Source organism: Hypanus sabinus, chromosome 20, assembly GCF_030144855.1.
Source record: "Hypanus sabinus isolate sHypSab1 chromosome 20, sHypSab1.hap1, whole genome shotgun sequence".
NCBI classification, from domain to species: Eukaryota; Metazoa; Chordata; class Chondrichthyes; order Myliobatiformes; family Dasyatidae; genus Hypanus; species Hypanus sabinus.
Genome location: NC_082725.1, coordinates 31317371 through 31332062, shown reverse-complemented (window position 1 = coordinate 31332062; position 14692 = coordinate 31317371). Strand labels below are relative to the sequence as shown.

The window sequence follows — 14692 nt, the reverse complement described above, 5'->3', positions numbered from 1 at the left end:
AGTCCTGATCGAAGAGCCATGGAACTTGGGCCTCTGTACCTCCCTCTGCAATTGGATTGTTGACTTCCTAACTGGAAGACCACAATCTGTGTAGATTGGTAATAACATCACCTCCTTGCTGACGATCAACACTGGCATACCTGAGGGATGTGTGCTTAGCCCACTGCTTTACTCTCTCTCTACCCAGTGTGCTAGGCATAGCTCAAATGCCATCTATACATTTGTTAATTGTTGGCAGAATCTCAGATGGAGATGAGAGGGTGTACAGGAGTGATAACCTTTATACTCAATGTCAGTAAGACCAAAGAGCTGATTGTGGACTTCAGAAGTGGTAAGATGACACACATCAATCCTCAGAGTGATCAGAAATAGAGAGAGTGAGCAATTTCAAGTTCCTGGATGTCATTATCTCTTAAGATCTAACCTGGTCGCAGTTTCTCAAATCAGCTATAAAGGTGGCACGACAGCAGCCACCTTTCATTAGGAGTTTGAGGAGATTTGGTTTGTCACCTAAAACACTTGAAAACGTCTACAGTTGTACTGTGGACAGCATTCTGACTGGTGGGGGGGGGGGGGCGGGGAAGGGTGGTGGAAGGAACTGCACATGGTTGAAAGAAGCTACAGAAAGTTGTAAAAATTTGACAAATCCATTTTGGGTACTAGCCTCTATATTATCCAAGACATTAAGGAGCAGTGCCCCAGAAAGGTGGCATTCATTATTCAGGACCCTATCACCCAGGACATGCCCCTTCTCATTGTTACCGCCAGGAAGGAGGTACAGAAGCCTGAAGGCACCCACTCAGCAATTCCGAAACAGCTTCTTCCTCTCTGCCATCTGATTCCTAAATTGACATTGAACCCATGAACACTACCTCACTTTTTTATTATTTGTTTTTGCACCACTATTTTAACTGTTTAATATTACTGTATTTCATTTATTAATTTTTAATAATTTATCATGTATTGCATTGTACCGCCGCTAAATTAAAAAAATTCATGACATATGCATATGATATTAAACCTGATTCTGATTCCTTCCAATTCTTTGTAGCTCCTAACGTGAAGCAGTGAAATCATTTGACTTTCACTCTTGGTTGTTTCTGGTATCTCGAAACTTGAAAGCTTGAAACCAGTGCACAAAACAGTTCTGAGTTGTCTTCCTAGTTATTTCTCACCAAGTATCAATGACAAAAATCACTGCTTTTTGAACACAAACACATGAAACTGAGCAAACACGAGGAAATCTACAGATGCTGGAAATTCAAACACACACAAAATGCTGGTGGAACACAGCAGGCCAGGCAGCATCTATAGGGAGAAGCGCTGTCGACGTTTCGGGCCAAGACCCTTCATCAGGACTAACTGAAAAGAGAGATATTAAGAGATTTAAAAGTAGTGGAGTGGGGAGGGGGAAATGTGAAATAAAAGACCAGAGGGGGTGGGATGAAGCTAAGAGCTGGAAAGGTGATTGGCAAAAGTGATACAGAGCTGGAGAAGGGAAAGGATCACGGGACTGGAGGCCTCCGGAGAAAGAAAGGGGGGTGGGGGGGGGGGAGAGAGCACCAGAGGGAGATGGGGAACAGGCAGAGAGAGAGAGAAAAAAAACAAACAACTAAATATGTCAGGGATGGGGTAAGAAGGGGAGGAGGGGTATTAACAGAAGTTAGAGAAGTCAATGTTCATGCCATCAGGTTGGAGGAACAACACCTTATATACTGGCTGGGTAGCCTCCAACCTGATGGCATGAACATTGACTTCTCTAACTTCCGTTAATACCCCTCCTCCCCTTCTTACCCCATCCCTGACATATTTAGTTGTTTGTTTTTTTCTCTCTCTCTCTCCCTGCCTGTTCTCCATCTCCCTCTGGTGCACCCCCCCCTTTCTTTCTCCCGAGGCCTCCCGTCCCATGATCCTTTCCCTTCTCCAGCTCTGTATTACTTTCGCCAATCACCATTCCAGCTCTTAGCTTCATCCCACTCCCTCCGGTCTTCTATCATTTTGCATTTCCCCCTCCCCCCCCCCCCCCACTACTTTTAAATCTCTTAGTATCTCTCCTTTCGGTTAGTCCTGATGAAGGGTCTTGGCCCGAAATGTCGACAGCGCTTCTCCCTATAGATGCTGCCTGGCCTACTGTGTTCCACCAGCATTTGTGTGCGTTTTTACATGAAACTGATGCTACTTCGAAATATTCACTCTAAGCATGATGTAATCTAATGACCACACAAGTTCACATGGCTGACACTAGTTAGAAACTGTTTGACAACAGCCTCCTGTCCTAAGTAAGCAGCACAGTGTCCCAAATAAGCGGCTGCTCTGATTGACTGGAACACACTAATTCTTTCTTGTATTTTCATTCAGAATGTTTAGGCATCAAGGACAGGGCTATTCTTAATAGTCAATTTCCTTTAGCTGCATAATTGTCCACCAAATTCATATCTGAATATGGTTTAGTGGGGCTGTTCCAGACATGCTGGTTCCAATGTTTAATGTGCACATGCTACTCCATAACAGTATCCCCAGACAACAAATCATTTTTGCACATGGATGTTACTGCTCCCAATATGCCATTCTATATTCTTTAATAAGCTAGAGTTGAACTATTGTTTAGCAGTAGGATACCCTGGATCACAAGTCTGAGGCTGTTTGAATGCAATTCTACTAATAACTCAATGTCTTCAGTGAAATCAGTCTTGACTGTAAAATGGCACAGTATCCATGGCATCAAAATAAGACTGGGCTATCGATAATATTGAGTTAGTCAGCAGACAATCAGGCCCTATGGCCCACGTTCACGTTGACTCTCAATTAACTATCTACACTACTACCATTTTCTAGCACCTTATTAACAGCCTTGATACTTCAATATTTTAAGTTCCATCACCTACTTGGACAGCATATTCCAAATTCAAACCACTCTCTTGGATGACAAAAAGTTCTTCTATAGATCCTTTCTAAACTTCATACTCTAAACCTGTTCTTTTTAGTTTTAAATATCGCTGCTAGGGGTAAAAGTCTCCTTCTATCCTAGCTATGCCCATCAGATTTTTGTATACCTGAATCCAAACCACCTACTTCACTCCATGAAAAACAAATATAGCTAACCTAGTATCCCCATAAAACTGTAAAACCATCCAAGGCAACATACTGGTGTATCTCCTTTGCAATCTCTCCAGTACAATCATGTCATTCCTATAGTTCGGTGACTGGAACTATACGCATACTCCACATATAGTCTAACCAACATTTACAAAGTTGAACCATAACCTGCTCTTTTATTCTATGCTGTGCTAATGAAGACAATTATCCCATATCTTCTTTATCGCTACCTATGCTGCCATCTTCAGGGATCATTGGATCTGTACAGTGGTCTCTGTTCCTCAATGCTTCCCAAGAGCTTATCATTCATTATCTTACTCCTTGAATGCTCCCAAACTCCATCACCTCACATTTATCATAATCTGCCTTTCAAAACCATCACCAATTTTATACCACCTGCAAACTTATTATACTTCCTAAATGTATATCCAAATTATGTTTACAGCAAGCAAAGAAGGCCCCAGCACTGAATCCCATGATAATCACTGGCTTCTAATCATCAAAACTCTCCACAATCACCCTTTTCATCCTATTAACATCCAAATTTTAGATTCAATTTACCAATTTCTATGGCAAAATCCACAGGTTTTAACCTTTTTGATCAACTTCCGCATGGGACCTTGTGAACGGCCTTACACAAATCTATGAAAACTACATCACATGATCAATTGCCTCTGCAGATCCATTTTCCACAATTCTAGACTGGCATTTATTTATTTTCCCCAGGATTCAGATAGTGAAGGTTCTGCTGTACAATTTACTGAGTATCGATGCTGCCCATATACATCGTGGTCTGACCTTACTGAGCTCATGGCCCTTTCAAGTGGAGCTCAAAGAATAATATTGACTCATTCACTGATTTCAGAATCAAAGTTGAAGATAACCTGGTTACTTTTCTTGTAGCTGTATCTAACAATGAGTCCCACACAAGAAACTAAGGACACAGGAAGGTTGTGATGATGGTATCGTCATCAATTGTTACAGGGAGAAGACCAGTAAGTGAGCCTGAGGAGGGGAAAAATGGTTTCAGCCATGATTGAATGGCAGAGTAGACTTGATGGGCCAAAATGGCCTAATTCTGCTCCTACATCTTATGGTCTTAACACTGGAGAAAAATTGAGAACACAGACATACATCTTCCTCTCACCACCAGCAAAGGACAAATGATTTATACAAATGAGTAAGACGTTGTTCTAAATGAGCCACCGCAGCGGTGTAACTTGTATAGACAGTAGCAGAGTTCCAGGCCTGGTTTCAATTCTGATCTCAGTTGCTGTTTGTACAAATTTGTACATTTGCACAATAACAGCATGGAATTTACCCTGTGTACTCCACTTCCCTCCCACATTCTAAAGATGTTTGGGTGGTAGATTAATTGGTCACTTGAAATTGCCCCTGGTGTGTAGGTGAGGGAAGGCAGGGGAATTGATGGAAATATGAAAATAAAGGTGAGTGGGAGCTTGGAATGTAGATGGATGGCAAATGGTCCCACTATGTTCATGAGCCTGTTTCTGTGTCACATGACTGACTTCTCCAAATTGCTGGATAATGTGAATTATGCAGGCGGATTATGATGTGCAGACACACATATGGATCTCAAAAGCAGGGATCAGCAGAGTTCCTCTGTCCTTGACTCCTTGGGTCCAAACAACAATTTTAAACAGCGCATCTGGATATCTGAAATAAAACCAGAAAATGCTGGAAGACTAAGCAGGGTTGACTGCACCTGTGGAAAGAGAAAGAGGGTTAAGTTTCAAATTGATATACTTTCAGCAGAACTGGAAAATATTTAAGATACTTAAACTGATCAGAATAATTTTGCCAAACCTTTTAACACTCTTTATCAAGTAATTGCTTTTAAATTTGATGGTTTCATGCAAGTCCAATTTCACAATGTTTGATACACAATTGTATACTGCCATCTACACAGCCATTTAAAGTAAATGGGTAATTTGGACATGTGAATGAGTAATGCCTCACAAATTAAGAACAGGAAAAATTATTGATCATCCTTTATTATTTTGTGGCAGAGAGAAAAATGGACTAGGAATGAACAATTTAAAACTAATATGTTAGAAATACCAAATGTTAAGTTTCATGAAAACTTTTTAAACTTCAAATTGCAAAGCATGTAAGTATTCATTGCAGTCAATTTCCTGGGTTAGGCTCCTGAAAATCTTTTGTAACCCAAACTGTTTGTAAGATGGAAAGGAACAAAAACATGTAGAAGAGAATCATGGAAACAGCTGTGATGGGAGAGCAGCTGCCCAGGCTGCTCAGTACTTACATCTCTGCTCAATTTCATCCAGTCTCTGTTCATTGTGGCTCAGGATGAAGGAGCCCTCTTCCTACATTTTGTGTAAACACCCATGAACTTGACTATCTGAACAGCTTCATACTATACCGTTATCTCTAAGCCATGTCTTAATTTTGTGCTTAGATTCAGCCATTACCATCAGTCAATGGTCAGAACTTTGTCAACGCCCAATCATAGGAACATATGAATTTGGGATAGTAGACTACACTGCCCCTCAAATTTGCTCCAATGTTTATTAAAATTGTGGCTGAATGTAAACTGATTCTGTATTCTTTCTTATCAAGAGTTTACCGTTGCCTTAAAAATGTTCACTGTTTTAACCATCTTTTGAAAAAGGGTTCCAAAGTTTCACAACTCTCAGGAGAGAAAATATTGCTCCTCAGCTGTCCTAATTGGGGAGCATTATTTTTAAAACTGACTCAGTTCTAACGTCTCATTGAGAAAAATCCAGTCAAGGATTCATTCTCTATTGATTGCTCTTTCAGTCAAGTGCCTTCTGTATATCCACTTTTCAGCCACCCAGATGGAAAGTCTTAATCAAAATGTTAACTGCCTGTTTCCCATCACAGATGCTGCCAAACCAGTAGTGTTCTCCATCAGATTTGGTTTTAATATACAACTTCTCTGCTTTTGTATTTAACTCCCACCATTAAATAACATTGGCAGTTTCCTCACGGGCTGAGCCTGCATACCAGCCTTTTGTGCCCAGATCCCTTAATAGATCCTTAATCCCTCAATAGCTCTGCACTCACACTTAGATAACATGCTAGTTTCCCCAAAACAGACACATTTCCAAATTATACTCCAGATTTTTATCTCCATGCCACTCACACAATTCATCTTTGTGGTATCCTTGCTTTCCTACCCATCTCTGTGCCATTAGCATATTTAGCAATCATGGATGTCTTCATCCATGTTGGTCATTAACATTCAGAGTGCTGAAGATTGCTTTGGATATGCAATGGAGTATCTGACTGTGTATTGTAAAGTCAGAGTCTACTTAGAAAAAGTGCAGTGGACACTCCTTTTGCAAGTAAAGCTTCCACTTATGAAGTGTGAGTTTTCAGAAAAGCATAGCAAATTGGCTGTGTTATATACAAATACCTAACTTCACTTATGTGCCCCTATTTGGAGAGCAAATATACTACCAATCACTGCATTCAACTGAGAATACTGTTGCAGACATTAACAAGAGTTGTATTTCAGTTGGTAGTGTGCTCACCACAGTCAGATCGTTGTTGACAGTCCCCACAATAGAAACTCAAGCAGTTAGGCTGTCCCTAATTCTGTGCTACTCCAAGTCCAAATTCTCCTTTGAAAGCTGCTCCATTAAATTGCAAAATGTTGGGATTTTAAAGATTAACTAGCATTCTGGAACTCATAAGAGAACATCTAAGAAATTCACCCATGAGTGAAGAATTTTACTCAGTGTCTTGCAAGTTAAATTTTGATTATCCCACACGAGGGTGACAATGGGCCCAACCCTCAATTCCACTGGGGAGCTCTTAAATTCCAATCATCTGAACCGGATGAACATCATCTTTACTTCTCTCCTCTATATCCTCATCATCACCTCTTGGTTACCCACTCAACTTGTAGCCTGAATATTACTTTACACATATTTGGAACGTTATGAGTAGCAATTGGAAGGTCCCAATATTCATTCTCTGTAAAATTTTAAGAGGACTTCATGAATCTTGAAGAAGAACATGCACCAGAATGCACATTTCCTCATCTTCCATTCTCCTTTTGAACTGATGTAGCCAAAACCTATTCAGTTTCTTTTCAGCAACACAAACAAAATGCTGGTGGAACACAGCAGGTCAGGCAGCATCTGTAGGAAGAAGCACTATCAACGTTTTGGGCCGAGACCCTTCATCAGGACTCAGAGTGTCAGGGCCCTGACCAAGGGTCTTGGCACAAAACGTTGACAATGCTTCTTCCTATAGATGCTGCCTGACCTGCTACGTTCCACCAGCATTTTGTGTGCATTGCTTGAATTTCCAACATCTGCAGATTTCCTCGTGTTTCAGTTTCTTTTGCTTGGCTTTCCAGGAGTTTAATTGTGTTGCATCCATACAATAAAATTTGGTCAGCATACAACCTGACAATTCAACATCTCTCAATTATCTAAACAATTTGTGGAAATTTGAGAGTCTCCCAGACCATGCTTCCAGAAATTGTTGATCCTCCAAATTCAGTTATATTTTGTTAAGTGAGAAGCATTTGGTCTGGCGATAGGGAATGACATCACCTTAAGCAATGAATGAAGTCTTAGGTTGCTTGGTAAGTGTAGTGCTGAAGAATTACTGATCTTTCTGTGACCTTTTTAAAGCAACTACATTATACAAGATAAAGTAATGAAGTTGAAATAGTTAAAATCCCTCATAGTACTGTTTTCTTCAAAACAGATAGTCCTTGTGTCAAATGACCTCCTATTGTGAGCTATTCTACAATTCTTCATTAATTTCCAATCATAATTAGCCAACCCAGAATTCTCTCACAGAACAAATGATTGCATGGATATGATCAAGACTCTGAAGATACTGCGTTCTCCATGGATGAGTGGCAAATTAGTTACTAAATTAAAACAAATCAAAGTTCTCACTGCTTCATTTTTAGTTTGCTGCTATCAATATTCATAAAACAAAGGCAAAACTACTGAACTTCTGTATACAAATGCAAATGCACTTTGCTTTAGCTGTATCAACAAAGTGCTCTTCAACCGATACACTCAAGGATGCGTGAAGGTTAGGGAACCATACCTGAGTGAGGCGAATTAGAAAACTATTTAAACACATGCATCCTACTCCACTTCCCTTGTCTTTATTCTCAGCAGACCTGCCAATTACACATCTCCTCTAACTGGCCCCAAAATCCTTTGTTAACCCTCTTTTGTCAGACATTACCTCCTTTAAACCCACAACAGTGTCCATTTCCTTGGGGGGGGGGGGGGCGCGGGGCAAACTTACCCTGTCCATTCCTGCAAACTTCCTCTCTTTCAAAGCAATTTTAAGAACTCAGCCATTCAAACTCATTCATCTTTTTCTGAACTGCTATTTGAATACCATCTGGTAAACAGCTGTCCTTGTCCCCTACTACTCCCAGCGGCCAGAATACTTGCCCCACATACAGCCACTAAGGAAAAGAAATGTGTGTTTGGAAGGCTGAAACCTCTCTGAAACTTGATACAACTCCATCCCTGATAGCCTAAATTTAAAAGCCCATCTACAACGCTGTGTTCACCTGACCCCACATACCGGGACTAAATCCTACATCTCCATTTTCACTCATTTCCTTCCCTACCTTAAATCATCTGCAACTGAAATATTAACTTGTCTTAATTCGCTCTCAACTTAACCACTTGAACATACACTTTTCCAGACTTCCTCAATCTATCCCCCTAAACGCTACTGCTATTTAAATATTTGTTTACTCCTGTGCTTGACTTCTATTGAAATTAAACACCTAGCAGTTCAACATTCCTGTCCCATCTTCAATGTTCTCTAATCTCAGTCATCACTATTGAAACTCCAATTTTAATTAAAAAATAATTTAGAGATACAGCACAATAACAGACCCCTCTGATCCAATGAGCCTGCACCACCCAATTACACCCACGTGACCAATTAACCTACTAAACTGAATGTCTTTGAAATGTGGGAGGAAACTAGAGCACTTGGAGGAAACCAACAGTCACAGGGAGTACGTTTAAACTCCTTACAGACAGCAGCCGGAACTGGACCCTGGATGCTCGCGCTATAAAACGATGTGCTAACCACAACATGATCGTTAACACTTGATAAGTCTTTCCAACACCAGCCCAAGGTTCCCCAATAACTTCACCACTCGCACTTTCTTGGCCTCCAGTTATCTCCTTAGCTCATGTATTTCATATTGATCTCATTTAAATATGAATTTTTGTTTGTTAACATCCCTGTGAGGAACTCAGTGCATTTTACTATGCTAATTGAGTATATAAAAGTAAGACGACTGCAAAAGGGACAAGAGAATAAAATGTTTTTGTATTAAAATAAGTTGCAATTTTTAAAACAGTATTAATGTCAGTTAAGCAAGTTCATCAAAATGCATTGAAGTTTTAAAATAAATAAATGAGAATGTAGTGAAGGAGGTGATCGAAGTTAAGTTATTTTTAAACAAATAAAGCCATCAGTGCCACTAATAACCACCTACTGATGTGCATGAATACAGAAAGGCACTGCCTCCATTCGCATTGGTGTAGGTGAGCTGACCAGAGCTGAGACTCAGTTAAGTCCACTACAGGCACCTGGTGGGTTGTCGGCTGTAGGTAAAGTTGCATGGAAGTACTCCAGCCCCAGGTGCCCGAGCGCAGCCCCACGCCGGGCCGGGTCGCCTCACCTTTCCTGAGCTCCCGGTGCCACACCAGCACGATGGTCTTGGAGTGCTTGCGGTGATGAATCAGCCAGAGGGACAGCGTTTGCACGCTCTGCTGCGAGTTGCTGAGCTCCGCCAGTTTCTTTTCGAGAGCAGACTCGGAGAAGGCAGACATCCTCCCGCAGGCCGCGGAGCTCGTCTGCAGCCCCTCCCCGCCGCAGAACGCAACACAAAGAAGCAGCGCCAGCAACCTGCACCGGCCAAGATGGCGGCCGCCTTCCCCCTTACGTCACCGCGCTCCCCGTCGCCCGCCGAACGTCGGCACATCTGGCTGGCGGCCGGACAACCGCCCGTCGCCGGGGCCGGCCGTGACGTCAGTCGCACGCTGAACGCTGGCGCAATTCACCTTGTCCAGCAGCGTCTGTGGAGGGAAAAGCAATCACAATTCATGGAGGAAAGAAAAATAATCCGACTTTTAAGTATATTTAAGGTGTTATTGTTCAATAGTACTCTTGTAGTTTGAGGTGAGGTTGGAAGCTTGTTGGTGATCAGTTGTAGTCTTGCATTGAAAACCAGAACAAGAGTATTGAGGGTGGTGATGCAACTTTACTTGACGTTAAGCTGCTCGATGACTAAGTTTGCTGTGAACTGACTGTCTTAAGATCTTAAACAAAAAATCTACAGACGCTGGAAATTACACCACCAAGCACAACTTTCTCTCTTCCCCCCCACCTCTTTCTGCTCTCTGCAGGGATCACTCTCTCCCTGACTCCCTTGTCCATTTGTCCCTCCCCACTGATCTCCCTCCTGGCACTTACCCTTGCAAGCGAAACAAGTGCTACACCTGCCCCTACACCTCATCCCTCACTACCATTCAGGGCCCCAAACAGTCCTTCCAGGTGAGGCGACACTTCACCTGTGTGTCTTTTGGGGTCATATATTGTGTCCGGTGCTCCCAGTGTGGCCTCCTGTATATCAGTGGGACCCAACGTAGACCCAACACTCTTGTCCACTAGAAAAAGTGGGATCTCCTAGTGGCCACCCATTTTATTTCCACTTCCTGTTCCCATTCCGATATGTTCATCCATAGCCTTCTCCACTGTCGTGATGAGGCCACACTCATGTTGTATTCTGTCTAGGTTATCTCCAATCTGATGGCATGAACATTGATTGTTTGAACTTCCAAAAATGATTACACTCCCCCACCACCACCACTGTCACCATTCTCTATCCCTTTTTCTCTCTCACCTTATCTCCTTGCCTGCCCTTTACCTACCTCAGGTGCTCCTCTCTTTTTTTCTTTCTTTCATGGCTTTATGTCCTCTCCTATTCTCTAGCCCCTTCTCCAGCCCTATGTCTCTTTCACTAATCAATTTCTCAGTTCTTTACTTCACCACTCCCCCTCCCAGTTTCACCTATCACCTCGTGTTCTGCCCTGTCCTTCCCCCCCACCATGTTTTAAATCCTCATCTTTTTTTCCTCCAATCCTGTTGAAGGGTCTTGGACGGAAACATTGACGGTACTCTTTTCCACTGATGCTGCCGGGCCTGCTGAGTTCCCCCAGCATTTTGTGTGTTGTTTAAGATCTCAGCTTCGATACCATCGTGCAGTAGACATAAAAAGGAGATGAACTTCAGAGGGTGGTGTCCTCTGTCCCTCCTGATTTTTGTTTCCTCAGCAATGTGGAGAGCAACTCGTTACTCTGAGAAGGCACAAGAAGGCAGCAGGAGAGCACCTAAGGATTTCCAGCTGATGCACCATCAATAACTCTGAGATGTGGGTTAAGGTAGGCTTTTATTGGCTGGAAGAAAGCACAAGCAGCAAGTGACCATCACACAACATCCTGGAAACTGAGGAAGGGTCTATGGCTCCAATCGCCTTTATACCGGGGTGGGAGGAGCCACAGGAGCAGTCAGCGGGGGGGGGGGGGGGGGGGGGCGTGTCCAGACAGGTATATGTAGTTCACCACATTCATCCCCCCCCCCCCCCGTTTTAAAAGAGAATCCCCATGGGGCGAAGTTTCTTACAAGTATATTTACAGGTTAAGTCTATCAGGTGGTCGAATCTGTCGCTGCGATCTACGTAGCACCGGCTGTGATTGCATCGGAGACGGTGGTTGTGCTGGTTTCAGCCTGACTGGAAGTGTCAGCCCACTAGGCGTAAGTGATCCCTCATGCGTGTGCGAGGCGCCTGGTATATGCGTTTGCGAGATGCCCGGTATGGGAGTGTCGTGTGTCGTGTAGGGCTTGGTGTGCACGGTGTCACCTCGGGTACAGGGTTCATAGTTACCGTGGAGTGTTCGGGGTAGTGGTCTGCTGCTCCTGCGGGCGCCAGGTCGCGGACGGAGACCATGTCCTCCCACCCATCAGGTAAGATCACGTAGGCATACTGGGGTTCGCATGTAGTAGGTGAACCCTCTCGACCAGCGGGGAGTATTTATTGCTCCGCACATGTTTCCGGAGCAGCATTGGCTCTGGGGATGTCAGCCAAGCCGGTAGGGTGGTCCCAGTGGCAGACTTCCTGGGAAAAGAAAAGAGGCGCTCATGAGGGGTGGCATTGGTGAAAGTACATAACAGAGAACGGATAGAGTGGAGTGCCTCGGGGAGGACCTCCTGCCATCGAGAGACCGGCAACCCCTTTGACTTAAGGGCTAAAAGTGTGGCCTTCCACACTGTGGTATTCTCCTTCTTCACCTGTCCATTTCCCCAGGGATTATAGCTCGTGGTCCTACTAGTAGCAATGCCCCGAGCCAGCAGGTACAGGCGCAGCTCGTCACTCATAAAGGAGGACCCTCTATCACTGTGGATATAGCAGGGATATCCGAACAGAGTGAAAAGCTGGCACAGGGCTTTTATGATGGACGTGGCAGTTGTGTCGGGGCAGGGGATGGCAAAGGGAAACCGCGAGTACTTGTCGATAATGTTGAGAAAGTAGACATTGCGGTCGGTGAAGGGAAAGGGGCCCTTAAAGTCAACACTCAGTCCCTCAAAGGAGCGGGTGGCCTTGTCAAGACGGTCGAAGTGCTGTTTGCACTCAGCGCAGACTTGGCAGTCCCTGGTCATTGTCCTGATGTCCTCAAGGGAGTAAGGCAGGTTCTGGGCTTTCACGAAATGGTAAAATCGGGTGACCCCCGGGTGGCAAAGATCTGCATGGAGGGCGTATAGCTGGTCGAGCTGCGCGCTGGCACACGCTCCCCGGGATAGGGCATCAGGGGGCTAATTGAGCCTTCCAGGCCGGTACAGGATATCATAGTTGTAGGTGGAGAGTTTGATTCTCCACTGCAAAATCTTATCATTTTTGATTTTGCCCCACTGTTGGTTGCTGAACATGAATGCAACTGAGCGCTGGTCGGTCAGCAAGGTGAACCTTTTGCTGGCGAGATAGTGCCTCCAGTGCCTAATAGCTTCCACTATGGCCTGGGCTTCTTTCTCCACCGTGAAGTGCCGAATTTCAAGGCCTTGAAGGGTATGAGAAAAGAATGCTACTGGCCGGCCTGCCTGATTGAGGGTAGCAGCCAGCGTGAAATCGGAGGTGTCACTCTCTACTTGGAAGGGAATGGTCTTGTCCTCCGCTTGCATCGTTGCTTTGGCAATGTCCCCTTTAATGCGGCTGAAGGCCGCGCAGGCCTCGGCAGAGAGGGGAAATGCGGTAGATGACTAGGGGGCCGGCCTTGTCTGCTTAATGAGGGACCCATTGGGTGTAATAGGAAAAGAAGCCCAGACACCGTCTGTGGGCTCTGAGGGTGGTGGGAAGAGGGAGTTCCAACAGGGGGCGCATACAGTCGGGATCAGGGCCAATGACCCCGTTCTCCATGACATACCCAAAGATAGCGAGTCGGGTGGTTCCGAACACACACTTGTTCCTGTTATAAGTAAGGTTCAGGGCTTTGGCCACTTGGAAAAATCATTGGAGGTTGGTGTTGTGATCCGGCCAGTCGTGACCACAGATGTTGATGTTATCCAGGTAGGGAAATGTGGCCTTCAGTTGGCACTGGTCCACCATCCGGTCCATTTCCCTCTGGAAGACAGAGACACCATTTGTGACACCGAAGGGAACGCGCAGGAAGTGATAGAGCCTGCCGCCCGCATCGAAGGCGGTGTAGGGCGGTCCTCTGGGCGGATGGGGAGCTGATGGTAAGCGGATTTCAGGTCTATGGTTGAGTACACCTTGTACTGAGCTATCTGGTTGACCATATCCACGATGCGGGTAGGGGGTACGCATCAAGCTATTGATGGTCTGGCTATAGTCCACGACCATCCTATTTTTCTGCCCAGTCCGAACAACCTGGGCCCTCTAAGGACTTGTGCTTGGCTCAATGATCCCCACCCTGAGCAGCCACTGCACCTCCGACTGAATGAAGGCCCTGTCCCCTGCACTGTACCTCCTGCTTTTAGTTGCCACAGGTTTACAGACAGCGGTCAGTTTGGCGAACAGCGGTAGGGGAGGGATCTTGAGGGTGGAGAGGCTGCAAGTGGTGTCAGTAGCGCAGCTGTCGGCATGATGCTGGCTGGGATGTGTTGGTTGGTGTGTGTGTGTGTGTGGTCAGTAGCGGGGTATATGACTAAGTCCCACAATACTGAGGGTTCCTGACAGTGAGTGGTGGGAGGGGCCCCTCATATGCCATAGTCACACTTTTTAGGTGGCTCTGGAAGTCCAGCCCCAATAGCACAGGCGCGCACAGTTGAGGCATGACCAGTAGCGCAAAGTCCCGATATTCTGTGCCCTGCACCACCAATATCGCTACACAACCCACCTGGATGTCTGTGGAATGCGACCCAGAAGCCATGGTGACCTCTGGCTTACCGGCCGTGTCACGAGTCCGCAGCGTTGCACCGTGTCCTGGTGAATAAAACTCTCAGTGCTGCCCGTGTCAAACAGGCAGCTAGTCCTGTGCCCCTCCACCAGGATGTCCATCATTGACCT

At 44.9% G+C, this 14692-nt stretch overlaps 1 protein-coding gene across 5 annotated transcripts in view; it reads right to left on the bottom strand.

Annotated features, from left to right (window-relative positions):
* Positions 1-10111, bottom strand: part of LOC132378400 (regulation of nuclear pre-mRNA domain-containing protein 1B-like) — a 67480-nt gene extending 57369 nt beyond the window's left edge. For 2 of the 5 annotated variants that reach the window (XR_009507024.1, XM_059945293.1), the window contains exon 1: positions 9794-10093. Coding sequence is in view for 4 of the 5 variants with exons in the window: in XM_059945293.1 (XP_059801276.1) it covers positions 9794-9944 (151 nt within the window). In the remaining variant the exon portion in view is untranslated. Of the gene's footprint in view, positions 1-9793 lie in introns of all 5 variants that reach the window. The other 3 variants (XM_059945291.1, XM_059945292.1, XM_059945294.1) reach the window with 3 other exon arrangements.
* Positions 10112-14692: the final 4581 nt, after the last annotated feature.